At 41.3% G+C, this 16,999-nt stretch overlaps 1 protein-coding gene across 1 annotated transcript in view; it reads left to right on the forward strand.

The window, feature by feature from the left end:
• Positions 1–16,999, forward strand: part of LOC114664544 (mannosyl-oligosaccharide 1,2-alpha-mannosidase IA) — a 560,924-nt gene that overhangs the window by 375,808 nt on the left and 168,117 nt on the right. The window contains 1 exon segment of the mRNA XM_028818706.2: positions 9,958–10,038. Coding sequence (XP_028674539.1) covers positions 9,958–10,038 — 81 coding nt within the window.

Below are 16,999 nucleotides of genomic sequence, written 5' to 3' on the forward strand. Positions count from 1 at the left end.
CTTCATCCTCTCCATGATACCTCACGTGACATCATTCGCGTCAACCATATGTATTAACTGCAGGTTTTGTAAGTGGCCGGGGACTTAATGACATTTAACAGCGGAAAACAAAGGAGCGAAAGAGGATGCTGTCAATTGTAAACCAGGCTGCCGGCATTTCACGCTATATTATCGAAAGCAGGCTGGCCTTTATCAAGCTTATACAGTACAGAACGTGGGCAACAAATATAAATCCCTCCATTTGTGAGGAAGTGCTTGGCTTGCTCTCTGCTGCTGCTCACAGTGGATTGCTGTTACAGAGGAAGACCCCCGTCACCAGCAGTTCCTTTGTGTTTGTAGCTGGAGAGCGGTAACAGGTGTAATTGGTGCAATGGAAAATATTCACCCCCTTGGAAGTTTTCACATTGTTTGTTACACAACATTGGATCACAGTGGATTTAATTTGCTTTGTTGACACTGATCAACAGAAACAGACTCTTCAATGCCAAAGTGAAAGCAGATCAAAGTGGACTACGTTAATTCTAAATATTGTGACGGATGGCCGGGGCGCCCCTTCACCACATCTGCCAGGGGGACAAGGGTGGGAAGCCCAGTATCTCTCCCTGGACGCTAGATGGCAGTCTCCCTGGGTTGAAGCGGTGCCTCGGACTCCCCCAGGGCTTCATGGGGGATTGGAGTTCTGTACAGCTCTGTGGGGTTCCGCAGGCGCCGCCAGGGGCTGCAACAGGAGCAGCTGGCCCCTTTTGGGCACTGGTTTCACCTTACCTGGAAGTGCAGTTGGATGTCGCTAACCAACCACCTGGAGCACTTCCGGGTGCCTGATAAAAGGGAGCCGGCGGCCAGAGTCGGGTGGAAGGAGGACAAAGCTGTGGAGGAGTGGTGGTGAAAGAGAGGAGTGTGGTGACTCAGTGATTAGTGCTTGTGACTGTGTTGTGACTGGAGGGATTACGGGAAAGACGTGCCCTCCAGCTGAAGAAAAATGAAAGTCTTTTTATTTTATACGTGCCCCCTGTGTCAAGTCTGTGCCGGGTCATGCGCAATATAGTGCCTTTCTTACAGTATAAAACACCAAATAATAATTGATCATATGAGTGTTCACTCCCTTCCAGTCAATATTTAGTAGATGCATCTTTGGCAGTCACGGACACCTTCAGTCGGAGTGCACAGGCCTCTCTGAGCTTTGCACATCTGGACACTGCACATTTTTTCCCATTTGTCTTTGCTAAACTGCACCGAGGATTGGGGGTGAGGAGAGTCTTCTTCAAGTCCAGTGACAAATTCTCAATTAAAATGGGATCAGGACTCTGACTTGGCCACTTCAGGACATTAACATTGTTGCTTTTTGAGCCATTTCTGTGTAGCTTTGGATTTTTGATTGGGGTCGTTGTCTTGCTGGAAAACAAATTTTCTCCGTAGGCACGGGTTTTCTTGCAGACAACATTCGGTTTTCCTACAGAATTTCAATATATTTGTTGTGGCTGGCAGGGGGCACTGCTGCTCCCCAAACCCGGCACAGACCAACGCAGACAAAAGTTCATAAGCACAACACACGCTTTATTCAGCTGTGGGGAATGCTTTTCAAGCGTTTCCCACCTGCACAGCACCATACAGCCAAGCACAAGGATAAAAACAGTACCCAGCACTTCTTCTTTTCTCTGTCTCTGAGTCTTCTTCTCTCTTCCTCTCTGTCCTTCTCTCTGCTTCTGCCTCCACTCCTCCTTCAGCAAGCCATACTGAAAGCAAGTCACACTTTCCCAAGAATGAATACAACTTAGATAAGAAAAGTGCCATTAGAACTGGTCAAATGTTCTGGACATGATATCTTTGCATTAAGCATCTGAACCTAATCCTGGTACCCACTGGGCACAAACTACAAGAGCTCCCAGGGCATAGGGGGCACTTGAACACACACACACACAGAGTCTTTGTACCCTTCTTTAATCCGCTTACACTGGGCAGCAGGGTGCCACCCTGACTCAGAGAGTGCAGGTCCAGAAAAACAGATGGCATTTAGCTGAAGCCTTTAAGAACTGCACGCCTTTTTCCTGTCCCCAGGTAGGCATCGCTTCAGAGAGGGAGAGAGAGAAGGAAGTGGCGGAGCGGAGAGCCCCTAATTGCACCTGCTTTAGCAGAAGTTTTGACAGGGAGACTTCAGCGAAGAATTCTTAAAGATGGCAACACTGCCAAGATGAAACACGATGAGCAATTTATCCCACACAGTTGTCACTAGTCTGCACCTCATTCTGCTGAGATGAATACTTCTCCTTTCCAGCATTATTCCTGAAAAGCAAAACAAAACAAACACACACACTCGCTAAGTAAGTAAATAAATAAATTAAATTATTTCAATCATCTTGGCATTAGAAAAGAAACTCCCCTTCAAGAAATCCATTTTAGCTGTGAAAAAACAGCCTCCTTTCCATTTGTACATTTTCATTTGATGATGTTGGCATTTTTTCCCCCAGTATCGTACACTTTTAAATTGTAAGACAGTGTCACAGTGGCTAGTGACCAGGGTGCGAATCTCTGCTTGGAGAGATCTGTGTGCTTGTTCTCTAGATACTTGGGCTTCCTCCTTCGTCCTAAATACACCTTAATTAATGACTCTGACATGGCCTTGTGTGTGCCAGAGTGTGTGTACATGTTCCTACTTTATGTACTTTAAGGCATTTCAGCTTTACTACAATTTATTGACTATGTCCTAGTTACCATGTTTGGATTTGACCTTCAGCCCGTTTCCTGCCAACTGTTCCTGCATCTCATTACTCTCTCTGTTCCTGCTTACTTTAGTTTCAACTTCGACAATGACTTTTCATCCTCCTTTTTACATGTATTTTTGATGTATTGACTGGCTACTAACCTACATTAACTCTCACCACCACCATGGCTCTTCATCGTCCAATCAAAGCCAAGATCTTTCTACAATTTTAGTCTGCTGTTCTCCCCTTTAATCTACTTCTCCATTAGATGCTGCTGTTCACTAATAGAAGCTTGATGCAAGAAGGGGAGGATAGTTGCTGCTGTAGTTAACACAGCAAACATGGGGCGCACTAAGGTTCGGTGCTGGGCCCTCTCCTCTTCATGTGCACCTTGTCAAACGGCCCCATCATCCAATCCCATGGCTTCTCATTATCACTGCTATGCCTTTGGTACTCCGCTCTACCAATTGTTCTCTCCTGAGGGCAACACAGCATTGGATAGAATCCCAGCATGTCTCAGTGACATCTCAACATGGTTAAAGGGACACCACCTCCAGCTCAAAGTCGGAGCTCTTTATTCAATTAATTTCCATTCAATTCAATTTATTTTTGTGTTGCGTTCTTCACTGAATGCATTTGCAAACTTTGCAAATTACTAATTACATAATTAGTGCACATAAAGACACTGATTTGTTTAAACAGACAAGAAAACAATGTATGTTTAAAAATGATTAACATAAGTGGAGAACAGCAATATCTGTCCATTCATTTATTGTTGAGCAATAGCCACTTGACTGCACTGAGGTGAAAACAAAAACATCCAGCCAGCAGCATCCCTGAAGAACATAAACCTGTGGGGGGGTTCATGGACAGCTAAAGCAGACAAAGTCAGAGTCTTGGTGACCTTCCTCAACCCCCTTCTGGGCATTCTGTAGGCACAGTCTGTGCTGGGCCATCTAATCTGACAGCAGAATATTTCTATCCATTCATTCCAAGGCTCCCAGTATCTCAGGTGTCTTTTCCTAGGGTAGAACAGTGGCACCATGGGCCACTGCAGGATGCCAAGAAGAGAAATAGAACAGAGGAGGGATCGTACGTTCTTCTTCCTCTTCATCTTTGCCCACTGCTATGTGGGGTCGATGTGCCTGATCAACCTTCTCCATACAACTCTGTCCTGCACCACCTGCTCAGTCAGACCCTTTTTCTTGAACACTTTTTACTTTATCCACCCACTTCCACTTCGGCCTCCCATGCTTTTTCTTCCCCGTATTTCCATTCCCATCACTTTTTCCCATGTATTCAGTATCTCTCCTTATCTCCACACATCCATGTCAACATTCTCATTTCTGCCACATCTAACTTCTTCTCCTGGGCTCACTTTAGTGCTCATGTCCTAGCTCCTTAAATCATTACTGTTCTTAACCCAGTCTTAAAACCCTTACCTTTAACCTTCGCCTTAATTCTTTGATCACATAATACTCCTGATGCCTTCTTCCAGTTGTTGTTTTCACGCAGCACTCTATCATAAGCCATCTCCAAATCAATAAAGAACATATGCAGACCTTTCAGTTTTCCTCAGTGCTCCTATATGAGCTCCCTGAATGCAAAGACTGCATTAGTTGTTCCTGTCCATGGCATAAAAGCAAACTGCTCCTCCCCTGTGGTGGTCTCGTCCCAAAGCCTTCTCTCTATAACCCTTTCCCAAATTTTTATTGTGTGTGACATCAGCTTTATTCCTCTATAGTTTCCACAATCCTGAATGTCATCCTTCTCCTTATAAATGGGTACAGTCACAAGTAGGGATAGTAACAATTTGTAAATATTGTATTCAATTGTTGTACAGTTGTATTATTTCACTATCTATCTATCTATCTATCTATCTATCTATCTATCTATCTATCTATCTATCTATCTATCTATCTATCTATCTATCTATCTATCTATCTATCTATCTATCTATCTATCTATCTATCTATCTATGACTAACAAAAAAAGATACAATATGTGCAGCTAATAAGCAGCTCCAATCAGGGTATGCTGGACTAAATTAGCGACTCTGCAGTGTGAATTTAAAAGCTGAGACCAAAGTATTATCTTGTATTATCAGGCAGATCATTCCACAGACTTGAGGCCCTGTAACTAAAAGGTCAACTGTTATCTTGTTAATCCTTGTAATCTTTAGTAAGACAGCATCTTGAGATTTTAGTGCATGCTCTGGGTTTTAAGTAATAATTAGTTCAGATAAGTAAGTAGGGCCTTGGCCATTTAAGACTTTTTATGTAAGAAGATGGTCTGTAAAGACTTAAGTACTGGTGTTATGTGTTGGTACTTTGTAGTTCTTGTAGTAATTCTTGGGGCAGCATTTACAAGTAACTGAAAGCTGCATCAAGAATAGTCCCTCCTTAGGAAACTGGGTGGTACACTCTGATGATGTATAGGAGCCCAAGTATGTTTGTACACTAACCCTCAGCACTTGAACTGTGGCTCCTTCATAACTCTGTGGCCAAGTGCAGATGTCAGTAAAACAAACCATTATAGTCATATTTGTGTGTCCGCTTGTTTAACTTTGTCTGCCAGCTCTGCCTATATCCACCCTCCTATAGTTGAGCTGACTAGTGACCAGTGGTCTCTCATTTTGGCATCTCATCTGCGTTTGTACCTGAAACCTAGATTACTTTTCATTTCCTCAGATCTTGTTTTCTTTCACTCGTGCAGATTGAACAAATTAGACCCTTGTTCATCTCCATTCTTGAAAATGTTTTTCACGTGCACATATGGCCTGAAGGACAAGCAATGTTTAAAATGTGGACATGAAGCCGAAAGTAAAGATCTGTTACAGGAGATTGTTGGTAACAACTAGTCAGGTTCACCAACCAGTGAATGAACTCGATGATAAATAAAGTTGACTGCGATTCGGGTCTCTTCAAGTTCATTTGTTGGTTTATCAATAGAATTACAAACATTGATCACCTCAAACGTGTGCTTTTTTTGTATAACACAATGTTCAATTCTCTTGAAATTACTCTGATATCCCTCTTTTATCTCACTTCTTTCTTGAGAATGCAGGGCCTTTAAATCCTCAATTCCAGTATTCAAGTGGCAAGGTATTGATGTCTCTAAATTGCAGTTTGTGTCTGTCGATTTTGTACCACTTGAGACCTCTATGCTCTGTTTAGTCCTTTTTTTTTTCCTTTGTCTGATTGGTTTCAACAAGTGCAAGAGTAAGACAGAATGGTGGTATGGACAGGATGCCAGCCCGTTCCAGGGCACACAGTGGGTCATTTGACCTTACATAGGTTTTTGAACTGTAGAAACCTACAAGAATGTGAAATCATTTCAAATAAGCAACTCCCAGGTGATTGATTGGAAGGTGACCCACCTGAACAGGGGATGACATGCAGCCTCCAGATGATCTTTGTGGTGGTCTGCTTTTGCATGAATCCCATGAGTCAAGTTTTAGTGTTCACTGTGATGGCCTTTGATGACCTGCTGTGGTCATCAGGAGAGGCCGGGTGCTTTCCACTAGCCTGGATTAGGAGCTGTAGCCTGAGGCGCATATTTTTAATTAGCTTTAGCAGAAAAGCAGCAGCGATTTGCAGCTTTACATATGCTCATTACAGAACTTAAATATGAGCTTTAATATCTGAAACTCATTATAAAAGGATAAAGCCTCAATTTTCCATGCATGGAAGATCAAAGACACAAAATGTTTCTCAGCACCAGTTTTGGTAGCTCAAACTGAATGTTGATTTGTGTCTTTGCTTGTTCTTACCTGTTTGCAGGCCGAATCTGAGGAGTGTGAATTTTTAAGGAGTGGTACGTCCCCTATCAGTGAAGTGCTCGACCAGTTACTTGCTGTGCGCCTGGCCTTGAGATACACTTCAGAGAAAATGTTCAATGAACATGAATGAAGTTTTAAGTCAAGGGCTGGTATTATCTCACAGCATGCAGAGGTTCTCCTCCATATTGGCACCCTGCTTTATAAGAGAGCTGGTAGTGTTGGCAGCCTGATTTTTATTTAGCACACAGGTCACTCTCCTTTTCTTTGTATGGGTGTCATACCCTGGAAGATGAGTCTCCACACCTGTGTCATTCATTTCACCAGTGGCTTGCAGAGATTGTGGATGTCGAAGAAGTGCTGTGTCTGGAGCTAGAAGCTGGAAAATGTATAGAATATGAGAAGGAAAGGGTAAAAGCAAAACAAAAATGAAATGAGATGAAATGGCATAGTCCTACAAGACCCGATCAATAAGCATGGCAGCTTATAACCTCCAGGGTCAATTTAAAGGCCAAAATGGAATTGACATACATCTTGTCTAAAGCCTGCTCTGCGACCTCCTGACACACGGCAAATTGTTTTCAGATGCGCCCGCAATGAAAAAGGAAAAAGTTTCTTTCCACTCATGAAATTGCAGGGTTTCATGCGGTCAGCCTTTACTTCATATGGTGCCTTTCCCTTACACAGAAAACTCTGTCAAAAATAAGCAAAATAGAAGAAGATCAGAGGCACAGCAAAGGGGCTGATAATGAATGTGAGTTAACACCAAAGACTGGCAAACGTGGAGCACCTGTTTAGAAATGAAAAGAAAGAGCTACAGCATTCTGTCCATCTGCTTATAATATTTTTAACAATATGTGGACATGTCAAGGGTTGATCTTCATTTAAACAGTACCTTTAGATATTGGCCACGTAATCAGAAAAAAAAAACAAAATTAACAAATATGCCATTTCCGTCTGTGGACTAATAAGTAAGTCCACCTGTGACTCTGGTATTGCTCCCCTTAAATAGGCATTTCCTATTAATTGTTCTCACACACGTGCGCATGGGAGGCAACTGAAGGGCTCAAAAAGGGATAACTCCATTCAAGACCAATGTACTGATCCTTCATCTTTTCCATCGGCAGACCAACCACGGGAAATTTCACCTGGACTCGATGTCATCACTTCTGGTTCTGGCCCCAATGACATCACTTGCCCTGTTTGATTTTAAAACCGCCATGTTTGCCTGTCTGTGTTGTTCTTTTTTGGATTGAAGTCTGTCAAGACCATGTCAATTTTGAACCAAAACCTTCACATTCAGCAGTCTGTTTCAATTATATGAGTGGCTGCCCTCAAACATTTTCGTGTGTTGTAGTCTCTAAGAGTCAGAGAAACTTCTTCCCACTCCACCATGCAGAATTCTGCTGAGAGATGTTTGAGGGGTGATCTGCCTATAGAACCTAATTCACATCCCCCACCACATCTCGATGGAATGCAGATCCAGACTTTGACTTGGCCATTCCAGAACCTTCTGTGTCTTTCTCTTCAGTTATTCAGTCATCATTGGAGGATTTACTGGAATATTAAGGGTCATTGTCATGTTGTAAGGTCCACATTTGGCTGAGTTCCAATCTTCTGACTGATGGTCTCATATTATCCTTACATCTGGTAAAAAGGTCAATTCACAGCAAACAAGCTATGTCATCTGACATTATCCATAAACACTGGGTATTGTAAATTATTCATCTGTGCTAAGATAAAGTAGAATTCTAAATACCAAGAAATAGCCAGCCTATATGTTATATGTTTGTCTGTCTAGTCTGTCTGTGTCCAGTCTTATATGTCAACATATATTTGCAGCTATCATATTTCTATATTCTGCGGTGGGTTGGCACCCTGCCTGGGATTGGTTCTTGCCTTGTGCCCTGTGTTGGCTGGGATTGGCTCCAGCAGACCCCCGTGACCCTGTGTTCGGATTCAGCGGGTTGGAAAATGGATGGATGGATGGATATTTCTATAATTCTTGTGTTTATCAATAAATTGTATTATTCTGTTACTTAAAGCGGTGTGCCTCACTTACCTTGCTTGATATGAGTCCAAAGGCCAGAGACACCCTCAAACAACAGAGAAAAGCAATGTAAATAAAGTAGGAGTCTTGCTGAATTATTGAATTAATTACCTATATTGCCAAAGGCAAAACTAATAATTAATTAACCAAGTTAAAATTTTCTTTTTCAAATCCCACATTATTATGGTGTCCTCCTGGGTGGAAGTCTTATTAATAATTAATCAATCAAAAATTCCTACATAAGTTACCACAGCTGCGCCTGCTTGGAGGACATTGTATAAACCATCAATAGAGAAGAGAGGTGGGGATTTACAATGGGGCCATTGCTTCAAATTATTTGCAGTCTGTCATGGATTTTGGTGGACTCAACTTTTTCCTTTATGTTGACCAAAGGAAACTTTAAAAAAAAAATTTCCACATTGTTACAGATTAAAACCACTATTTGAGTTCTTAGATCCCTTTTTTTAAGTTTGACTTTGAGTTTTCAGGGAATATGTTTATTTTGGAAATGGTGATTTCTCTGAAAAAAATGAAGAAGTGAAGAATACTAATTGTCCAATTGTGAATTTGTTGCTAGGGAAGACTAAATTAGTTAGTTATTAGATAAGAATATATTAACTACTGATGTTTACGGATAGTTGTGGTTTTAATTAACAGCATATTAAAATAGGCTACATATTATGAATGTATTGATTACATTAATAGTTTTAAATGCATGTGGCATGTTGAAATGTCGTGCCCTGGCGATAATGGGAAATTCATTATGGACTGATGATTCGGCCTTTCCCTTCAGAAATCAGTTGTTTTTGAAGGATGTTAACTTTACTTTGTCTTTTGATGATTTTTCCATTTTTCCTTATGTTTAATTTGATGTATAACTTTTTTTGCTGGCCTTTTGTTTAATAAAGAATATCTATCTATCTATCTATCTATCTATCTATCTATCTATCTATCTATCTATCTATCTATCTATCTATCTATCTATCATATAGTGCCTTTCATATCTATCTATCTATCTATCTATCTATCTATCTATCTATCTATCTATCTATCTATCTATCTATCTATCTATCTGTTATATAGTGCCTTTCATATCTATCTATCTATCTATCTATCTATCTATCTATCTATCTATTATATAGTGCCTTTCATATCTATCTGTCTGTCTGTCTATCTATCATATAGTGCCTTTCATAACTATCCGCCTGTATCAAGGAAGCCTTTTGTAACTGTCCACTTGTATTAAAAAGCTTTTAAAACTCCATCCACAAGCATTATTTTTAGATTGTAACATAAATCTCTACAGCTTTTAAGTAAACACGTTTTAGACAGCCGTAACAATTCAGGACAGTATATATCTGTGTATATTTCTTGCTTTCTTTCTTTTTTTCCCCTTTACTTATTTATTGTTATTATCTTTTTTTTAACAGAATGGAGAAGCCTCCCTTTTTGAAGTGAACATTCGTTATGTTGGTGGGCTGCTTTCAGCATATTACCTGACAGGCGAGGAGGTAAGATTTATAGAGAGTGATTATTCTTGCGGTTCTTCCCGATTCAGCTCTTTTTTTTTTTTTTCCTCCTGGTACCCAAGTACAATAATGGAAATTCAGGTCCAGAAGGATTTATTGAGAATGATAAACAGCATCAGAGAGGACTTTCTCTCTCCTCATGTCGTCTTGGGCCCCTGACTCTATGTGAGGCCACTCTGTAGAGCAGATAGCGCCCGAGACAATCATTGACACATGTATTCTCATTTCTGCTTAATGTGAATTGATCGGGAAGCTCCAAGTGTCCAATGCCAAGTGTCTGTGCCACCTCGCTGGAAGGGATTGTGTTAGATGAACATGTATCTGGCTGATTGCAAGACAGGGGCGTTAGTACTGCAAACGGTTGAAATGAAGCAGAAAGGAAAACGTATTTGTTCCAGATTACAGACGCCTTCTGCGAGGATGAATGCAAATTTCTCTGCTGCAGCTTTGCCTCTGTTATTAATTTTGCTTCCTCTGTTGCAGCAGATAAACAGGTGTTACTTGACAGCAAAAAATATAAAGCTTAGAGAAGGAGATGCGATTATCGGGGGGAAAGATTCACAAATACCGACTGACAGCTCCTCTTATGAAGGTTAAACAGTCAAAATAAGTAAATAAACCATCTGCAGGTAGCAGAGAGAGCGGAGTTCTTCTAATGGGGAGCTCTGATTTATGGTGTCGGGCAGTGCTGTATTCTATCCTGCTTGCATTATGTGCTGTGGTGACGGTGTGATTTTTAAACAGGCTGAAAACGTTGTGTCCTGAGGCTGATAGAGATATCAATACATTTCTCCTTGTAACAATTCATCACGATGGAAGAGTGCACCTGTAATGCGCAATGTGAGATTTATGGCACGCGTCCACTGCTATTTTACACTCATGGGTAGGAGATAAGTAGAGTCCTAACAATCAGGCTCCAATTATCTAAAGATTCGAGTGCCATAAATCGGGAAAGTTTTAGTAGGCGTGACAGCTCACCTCTAAAGATGACGACTGTCAGATCATCAGATCGCTCCTCTACAGGACAAAGCTGCCATCGCCAACCTGTGAGCAGAACTCTGCTTGGGTTGTGTTGTACCCCTGTACTGATCGTGAGCTTGGCCAGTAGGCTTCCTCATCCATCAGGAAACTGTATTGTTCATCAGTCAGCAAAATCACGTTAAAAAGAAATGGAGTGAAACAATGCTGAAAAGGTGACTAATCAGGAGTCAAAGCATCAGATCATACGTATCTGCAACTGACCAGGCTCCCATAACTGGTCTGAATAGTAAAGTGTTACAGGAGCTATTTTAATACGTTCATCTAGATCATGGGTATAATAGTGTTATTATTTTTTATGTTACTGATTAGACTTGAGTATATCTATCTATCTGTCTGTCTGTCTATCTATTTGAAAAGTATTTAGAACCCATCACTTTTTTCACATTATGTTATGTTGCAGTCCCCCTCAAACAACATTCAATACCCTAGAATGACAAAATGAAAACAGAATTTTAGGTATTCCTGCAAACGTATTAAAAAATCTCAAGATATCATATTGACACAAGTGTTTGGGCCTTTTACTCAGGACTTTGTTGAAGCCCCTTTGGCAGCAATTCCAGCCTGGAGTCTTTTTCGTTATGGCACAACAAGCTTTGTACACCTGAATTTGGGGATTTTCCATGTCCGTCTTCCCTGTGGATTTTCTCAGGCTTTGTCAGGTTGGATGGAGACAGTCACTGGACAGCTATTTTAAGGTCTCTCCAGAGATGTTCGATTGTGTTCAAGTCTAGTTGAGTCACTCAAGGACATTCCCAGAGTTGTTGTTAAGCCACTCCTGTGTTGTCTTTGCTTTGTGCTTAGGGTCATTTTCCTGGTAGAAGGTAAACCTTCAGCCCTGTCTGAGGTCCAGAGCGCTCGGAGGCAGGTTTTCATTTAGGATATCTCTATACTCTGCTCCGTTTAGCTTTGCCACAACCCTAACTAGACTCCTCTGCATCCAACTATACAATATGATGCTATCACCGCCATGCTTCATTTTTGGAATGGCATTGAGCAAGTGATGAGCAATGCCTGGTTTCCTCTAGACATGACACTTAGAATTATGGCCAAACAATTCCATCTTGGTTTCATCAGACCAAATGGCCAGACAATTCCATCTTGGTTTCATCAGACTAGAGAATCCTGTTTTTCATAGCCTAAGAGTCGTTTAGGTGGCTTTATGCAAACTCCAGGTGGGCTTTCTTGTGTTGTCTGACCACTCTTCCATAAAGCCCAGATCACTGGTGTATTTCATTGGTGCTTGTCCTTCTTGTAGTTTCTCCCATCTCAACACAGGTTCTCTTCATCTTAGCCAGAGTGACCATCAGATTCCTGATCACGTCTGTTACCAAGGCCTTTGTTCCGCGATTATTCAGTTTGGCCAGTGCTAAGTAGAGTCAGGATTTTTCCAAACTTATTCCATTTAAGAATTATGGAGGCCACTGGGCTCTTGGGAACCTTCAACGCTGCAAGAATTTTTTGTAGCCTTCCCCAGATCTGCACTACAACATAATTCTAACTCTAAGTTCTGCAAGCAGTTCCTTTGACCTCATGGCTTGTTTTTTCCTCTGATACACATCATCACCTGTGGGTCCTTCTATAGTCTCCCTTTAAATACAGTGAATAGTAGGGCTTATGGTTGCTAGCTCCATCCTGATTGCAGAAGATATCTAGGAGAGGAACTCAGATGACTACCCTACCTACTAGAATTAACAGACAATATCAAAGGATTTCTGACATGAAGGTCAAATAATTTTTAGGAATACCCTGGTTTAAGAAAAGACTCTGGGGAGGCATTCAGATGGCCACCTCTCCTACCAACACTAATCGACTTTTTTAAATAAAGATAAAGTGCTTATTAGCGACACCCCAGATTCATCAACGATTCAGTAGGGTATAAGGGGTCACCTTCCCTGCCATATTTAACAAATGATAATAGAAGTTGTTGACAGGAAAGGTTTTTACTGTATGGGGTCATCCTGCTCGGGGCCAGGCCTTGAAATAGCTATATCTCAATCCAGAATCATCAGATGGTACCAGTGGCTTTCTACCAGGCAGGTTGGTACTTTATATGGCTCTCCTTGTCCCAGATGTGACTCTAGGAAATAGTTCAAATGGCTACCACTTTATTAGAATGAACTGATAGTAGCAGGGGCTGTTTGGCAGGGATGGCTGTTGCTTTTACCTCAGAAGTGAGTCTACAGAGATCAGATGGCCAACACCCACTAGAACTATGTAAACCAAAGCAATTGGCTTTGGTGGAGAGGACCGCTAAATTATACTGCCAGTCCAAACACAGAATTGACTCCAGGCTTGTCACCACAGCTAAAGGCTATGTCACTGTTATCAACTTTTCCAAAGATTTTCAGGCATAGCCTTCATTTATATAATCTTAGCGAGTAGGAGTCAGTCAGCAGCACACCCCCATGAAGGTCAGTCATCTAGGCTGATGTACCCAACAACTCACTCCAGCTGTCCACAACTCACTCCAGTAAAATCAAACAGGTTTGATTTGGTATTTAGTCAAAGGAATGAGCTTTGTGGTGGATGAGAGCTGATAACCAGTGAGCACTCACCCAGAAGTATGGACCACTCAAACAAAAGAAAGGCTTGTCTGCCTGATATCTTGCATTTTATGTACCATGACAAAATGGAAAAAGAAATGAAAGGGCTAAGGCTTCTGCTGAACTCACCGTGCCTGTTAACCCTTTATACAGCACTGGCTCCATCAGGCAGCACGTTATTGGCCATCACAAAAAGTGGCAAGTTCCACTGTGTTGGAAAATAGACACTCAGTTGGTAAATTAGACATAGGCAGCGATTTTCAGTTGTGCAAACTAACACAATCCAGCAAAGAAAATCAGTGACTGTGGTCAGTAAATCCGACATACCCCACGACTAGAAGTCAGGTAATGTGAAATCGGCATAACACACAGTAACAGTTACTGTCTGGCAAGCCCTGTATTTACAAAGGATATCCTAACCTCAGAAGTGACACCAGGAAGGAGTTCAGCTGCCCTGCCTTCTTCCATTATAAACACACAGACACTAAAAATGGCCTTGTAAAGGCCCAGTAATTAGTAAGGGTACCCTAATCCCATAAGTGACTCTGGAACCTGGGAAGACCTGGGAAAACGGCAACCCCAGACTTACACTTAGACACTGGAACAATGGCTGTCTGGCAGGGCGGTCAGAAACTGTCGGCGAGTGAAGAGGAGAAGTGAATTTTTATTGAGAGAATTTGAAATAGGGGAGTGTGTGGGGAAAGTAGGTCAGCTGCTCCCTAGGGTTTGTTGTGTTGTTCTTTGTGATTGCCTCCATTGTTTTAATGTACAAAATGAAAATGCCTGCCTTCAGTTCATTCACGCGTCTCATTCTCATTGTCTCTTTTTGGTTTGAGAGATGAGGCCAGACCATTTCATAACTCAGTGCCCTGTTCTAATTTCTCTTTAGTAATATTTATTATTGTTAATATCTTTGTTTTCTTCACATCTGGTTCAGGGCCTGACCGGACTCCTGGGGTTCATCCTGCATTGCAAAATGTTTCTGCAGCCCACGTGTGCTTTTGTTGCACTTGTCGTTTTCATATTCCTGGTGCCTCATCTCCATACTTTTTGAGGGCCACTTTTATGCTTTGTGCAGCCTCTGCAGATGATACCTTTACCTTTCCTTTCTTATTTATTGAATTTAGTTATATTTGCATCATTTTTATAGAATATTTGTTTAGTCCAGAATTTAGATTTCAGACATAGTTGTTGCTGCTCTTCTTTGTCATTGTCAGAGGTGTCTGGCTAATGGCAGTTTATGGCCTAGTTTACAGTTCTCCATGGTATGACAGTCCCTGAATAATAAAACTTTATTTGGGATGTGCTTATTCAATGTGAGTCCCACTTCACCATTTATTTAGCTCTTGAAAGACTGGCTATAAATGGCTACTGTCTTTGTAGGTATGAATTATTATTTATTTATTTGGCTGACACCTTTATCCAAGGTGACTTACAACATTTGAGATACAATTGGTTACATTTTTTTCCAATTGTAGCACAGGCAGGTAAAGTAGGTTGTTGATGGTCACGCAGTGTCAGTAGCAGGATCTGAACCCACAACCTGAGGGTTTGAAGTCCAAAGCCTTAACTGCAATGCCACACTGCCTAAACGCTGGACGTCATTGGCATGTTTAACAGCAGTGTAGCTTTCTTTGCTTGCCATTGACTTGACTTGTTCTTGGTTGTTTTTCATGTTTTGAACTTTTTGTCTCTCCTTTTAGACAAGAATTCATAAGCCAAGCACCGAACACTGATTTGTTATCTAGTAGTTATTTCAGTTTTCTGAACCACCATTTTTTATGCACTGGGTTTCATTTCTGATTAACAGTTTGTTGTGTGGTATTTTAGTTTAATAACATTGGCTGTTAGATTAAATTTGATCACATTTGCAGTTTGATGGACTTTGTCACTGCATTAAGGAGTTTTGTGGTAATAACGACAAATAAGATTCAAGACCATCCAATCTAGAGAAGTCAGTTAACTTCACATACAGTACATAGTGACCAGGCTTGGATTTGAGCCCTGGTGCCTGAGGGCAGTGCTGCTCTAAGCCCATATGGAGCCCTTGGCTGGGGTGTTGGAAGGGGTCCTCCTTCATGTCTGGAGCACGCGCCTCTAGATTTCGAAAAAATGGTGCCTCCCTGCTGTCCATAACGTGCAGTCGGTAATATTAGGAGGACTGGCGCTTTGGTCCTCCTTGGTATCCAGGAAGCGCTGCCCTTGACTTTAATAAACAGCGCCTTCTAGTTGACGATGCCCTTGGTGGACGCCTATGTTACCTAATGGTTTGAACAGCTCTGCCTGAAGATCTGAGGCAGTAATGATATCCACCATGCTGCTATATTACTGCATGATATGTTATAATGTAACCTTACATTCTCAGACCCCGCTGATCCAATTCATGGTCATTAAAGCCCATCAGCATTGAGCAAAAAACAGGAGTCAGCCCCAGATGGGGCATCAGCCTATCAGAGGGTCCACTCACTTACACACACACACACACACACACACACACACATACACCTCATGCTCAGACTTGCAAATTGCCATTTGGAATGGCCAAAACCCTCTTCATTATGTATTAGGGACAGTGGATGTGTGGGGAAAGCAACTTTAGCCATTATACTGTACCATTGTACTCCCCTTTATTATAATATAATATACTGTAATATAATAAAATATATAATATATTCTTGGACTTGCATAATCTGATTTAGGACAGAGGAGAGCTAGAGCTAGTCCTGGAAGCATCAGGCACAAGGCAAGAAGTAGCCCTGGACAGGGTTTTAATGCACCTCAGGATCTATATTACAATAAAACATAACATTCTCAAACATGCATTGGACCTATATTATATTATATTATATTATATTATATTATATTATATTATATTATATTATATTATATTATATTATATTATATTATATTAGGGGGCTTTGCCCCCTTCTCGCTTTGCTCACCCACCCCCAGGTTTGGTTTACCGGATATACAATTTAAAGAGATACAATACAATACAATACAATTTATTTTTGTATAGCCCAAAAATAAACAAGAAGGGCCGCAATGGGCTTTAACAAGCCCTGCCTCTTGACAGCCCCCCAGCCTTGACTCTCTAAGAAGACAAGGAAAAACTCCCAAAAAAACCCTTGTAGGGAAAAAATGGAAGAAACCTTGGGAAAGGCAGTTCAAAGAGAGACCCCTGTCCAGGTAGGTTGGGCGTGCAGTGGGTGTCAAAAAAGAAGGGGGTCAATACAATACAATACACAGAACAGAACAAATCCTCAATACAGTATAAAAATAAAAATATTACAAGTTCGGAGCAGAATTTAACAGTAGATGATATCACATGATATGAGTCCTGGAGACCTCATTCATCA

This window comes from Erpetoichthys calabaricus, chromosome 14 (assembly GCF_900747795.2).
Source record: "Erpetoichthys calabaricus chromosome 14, fErpCal1.3, whole genome shotgun sequence".
Lineage (NCBI taxonomy): Eukaryota > Metazoa > Chordata > Cladistia > Polypteriformes > Polypteridae > Erpetoichthys > Erpetoichthys calabaricus.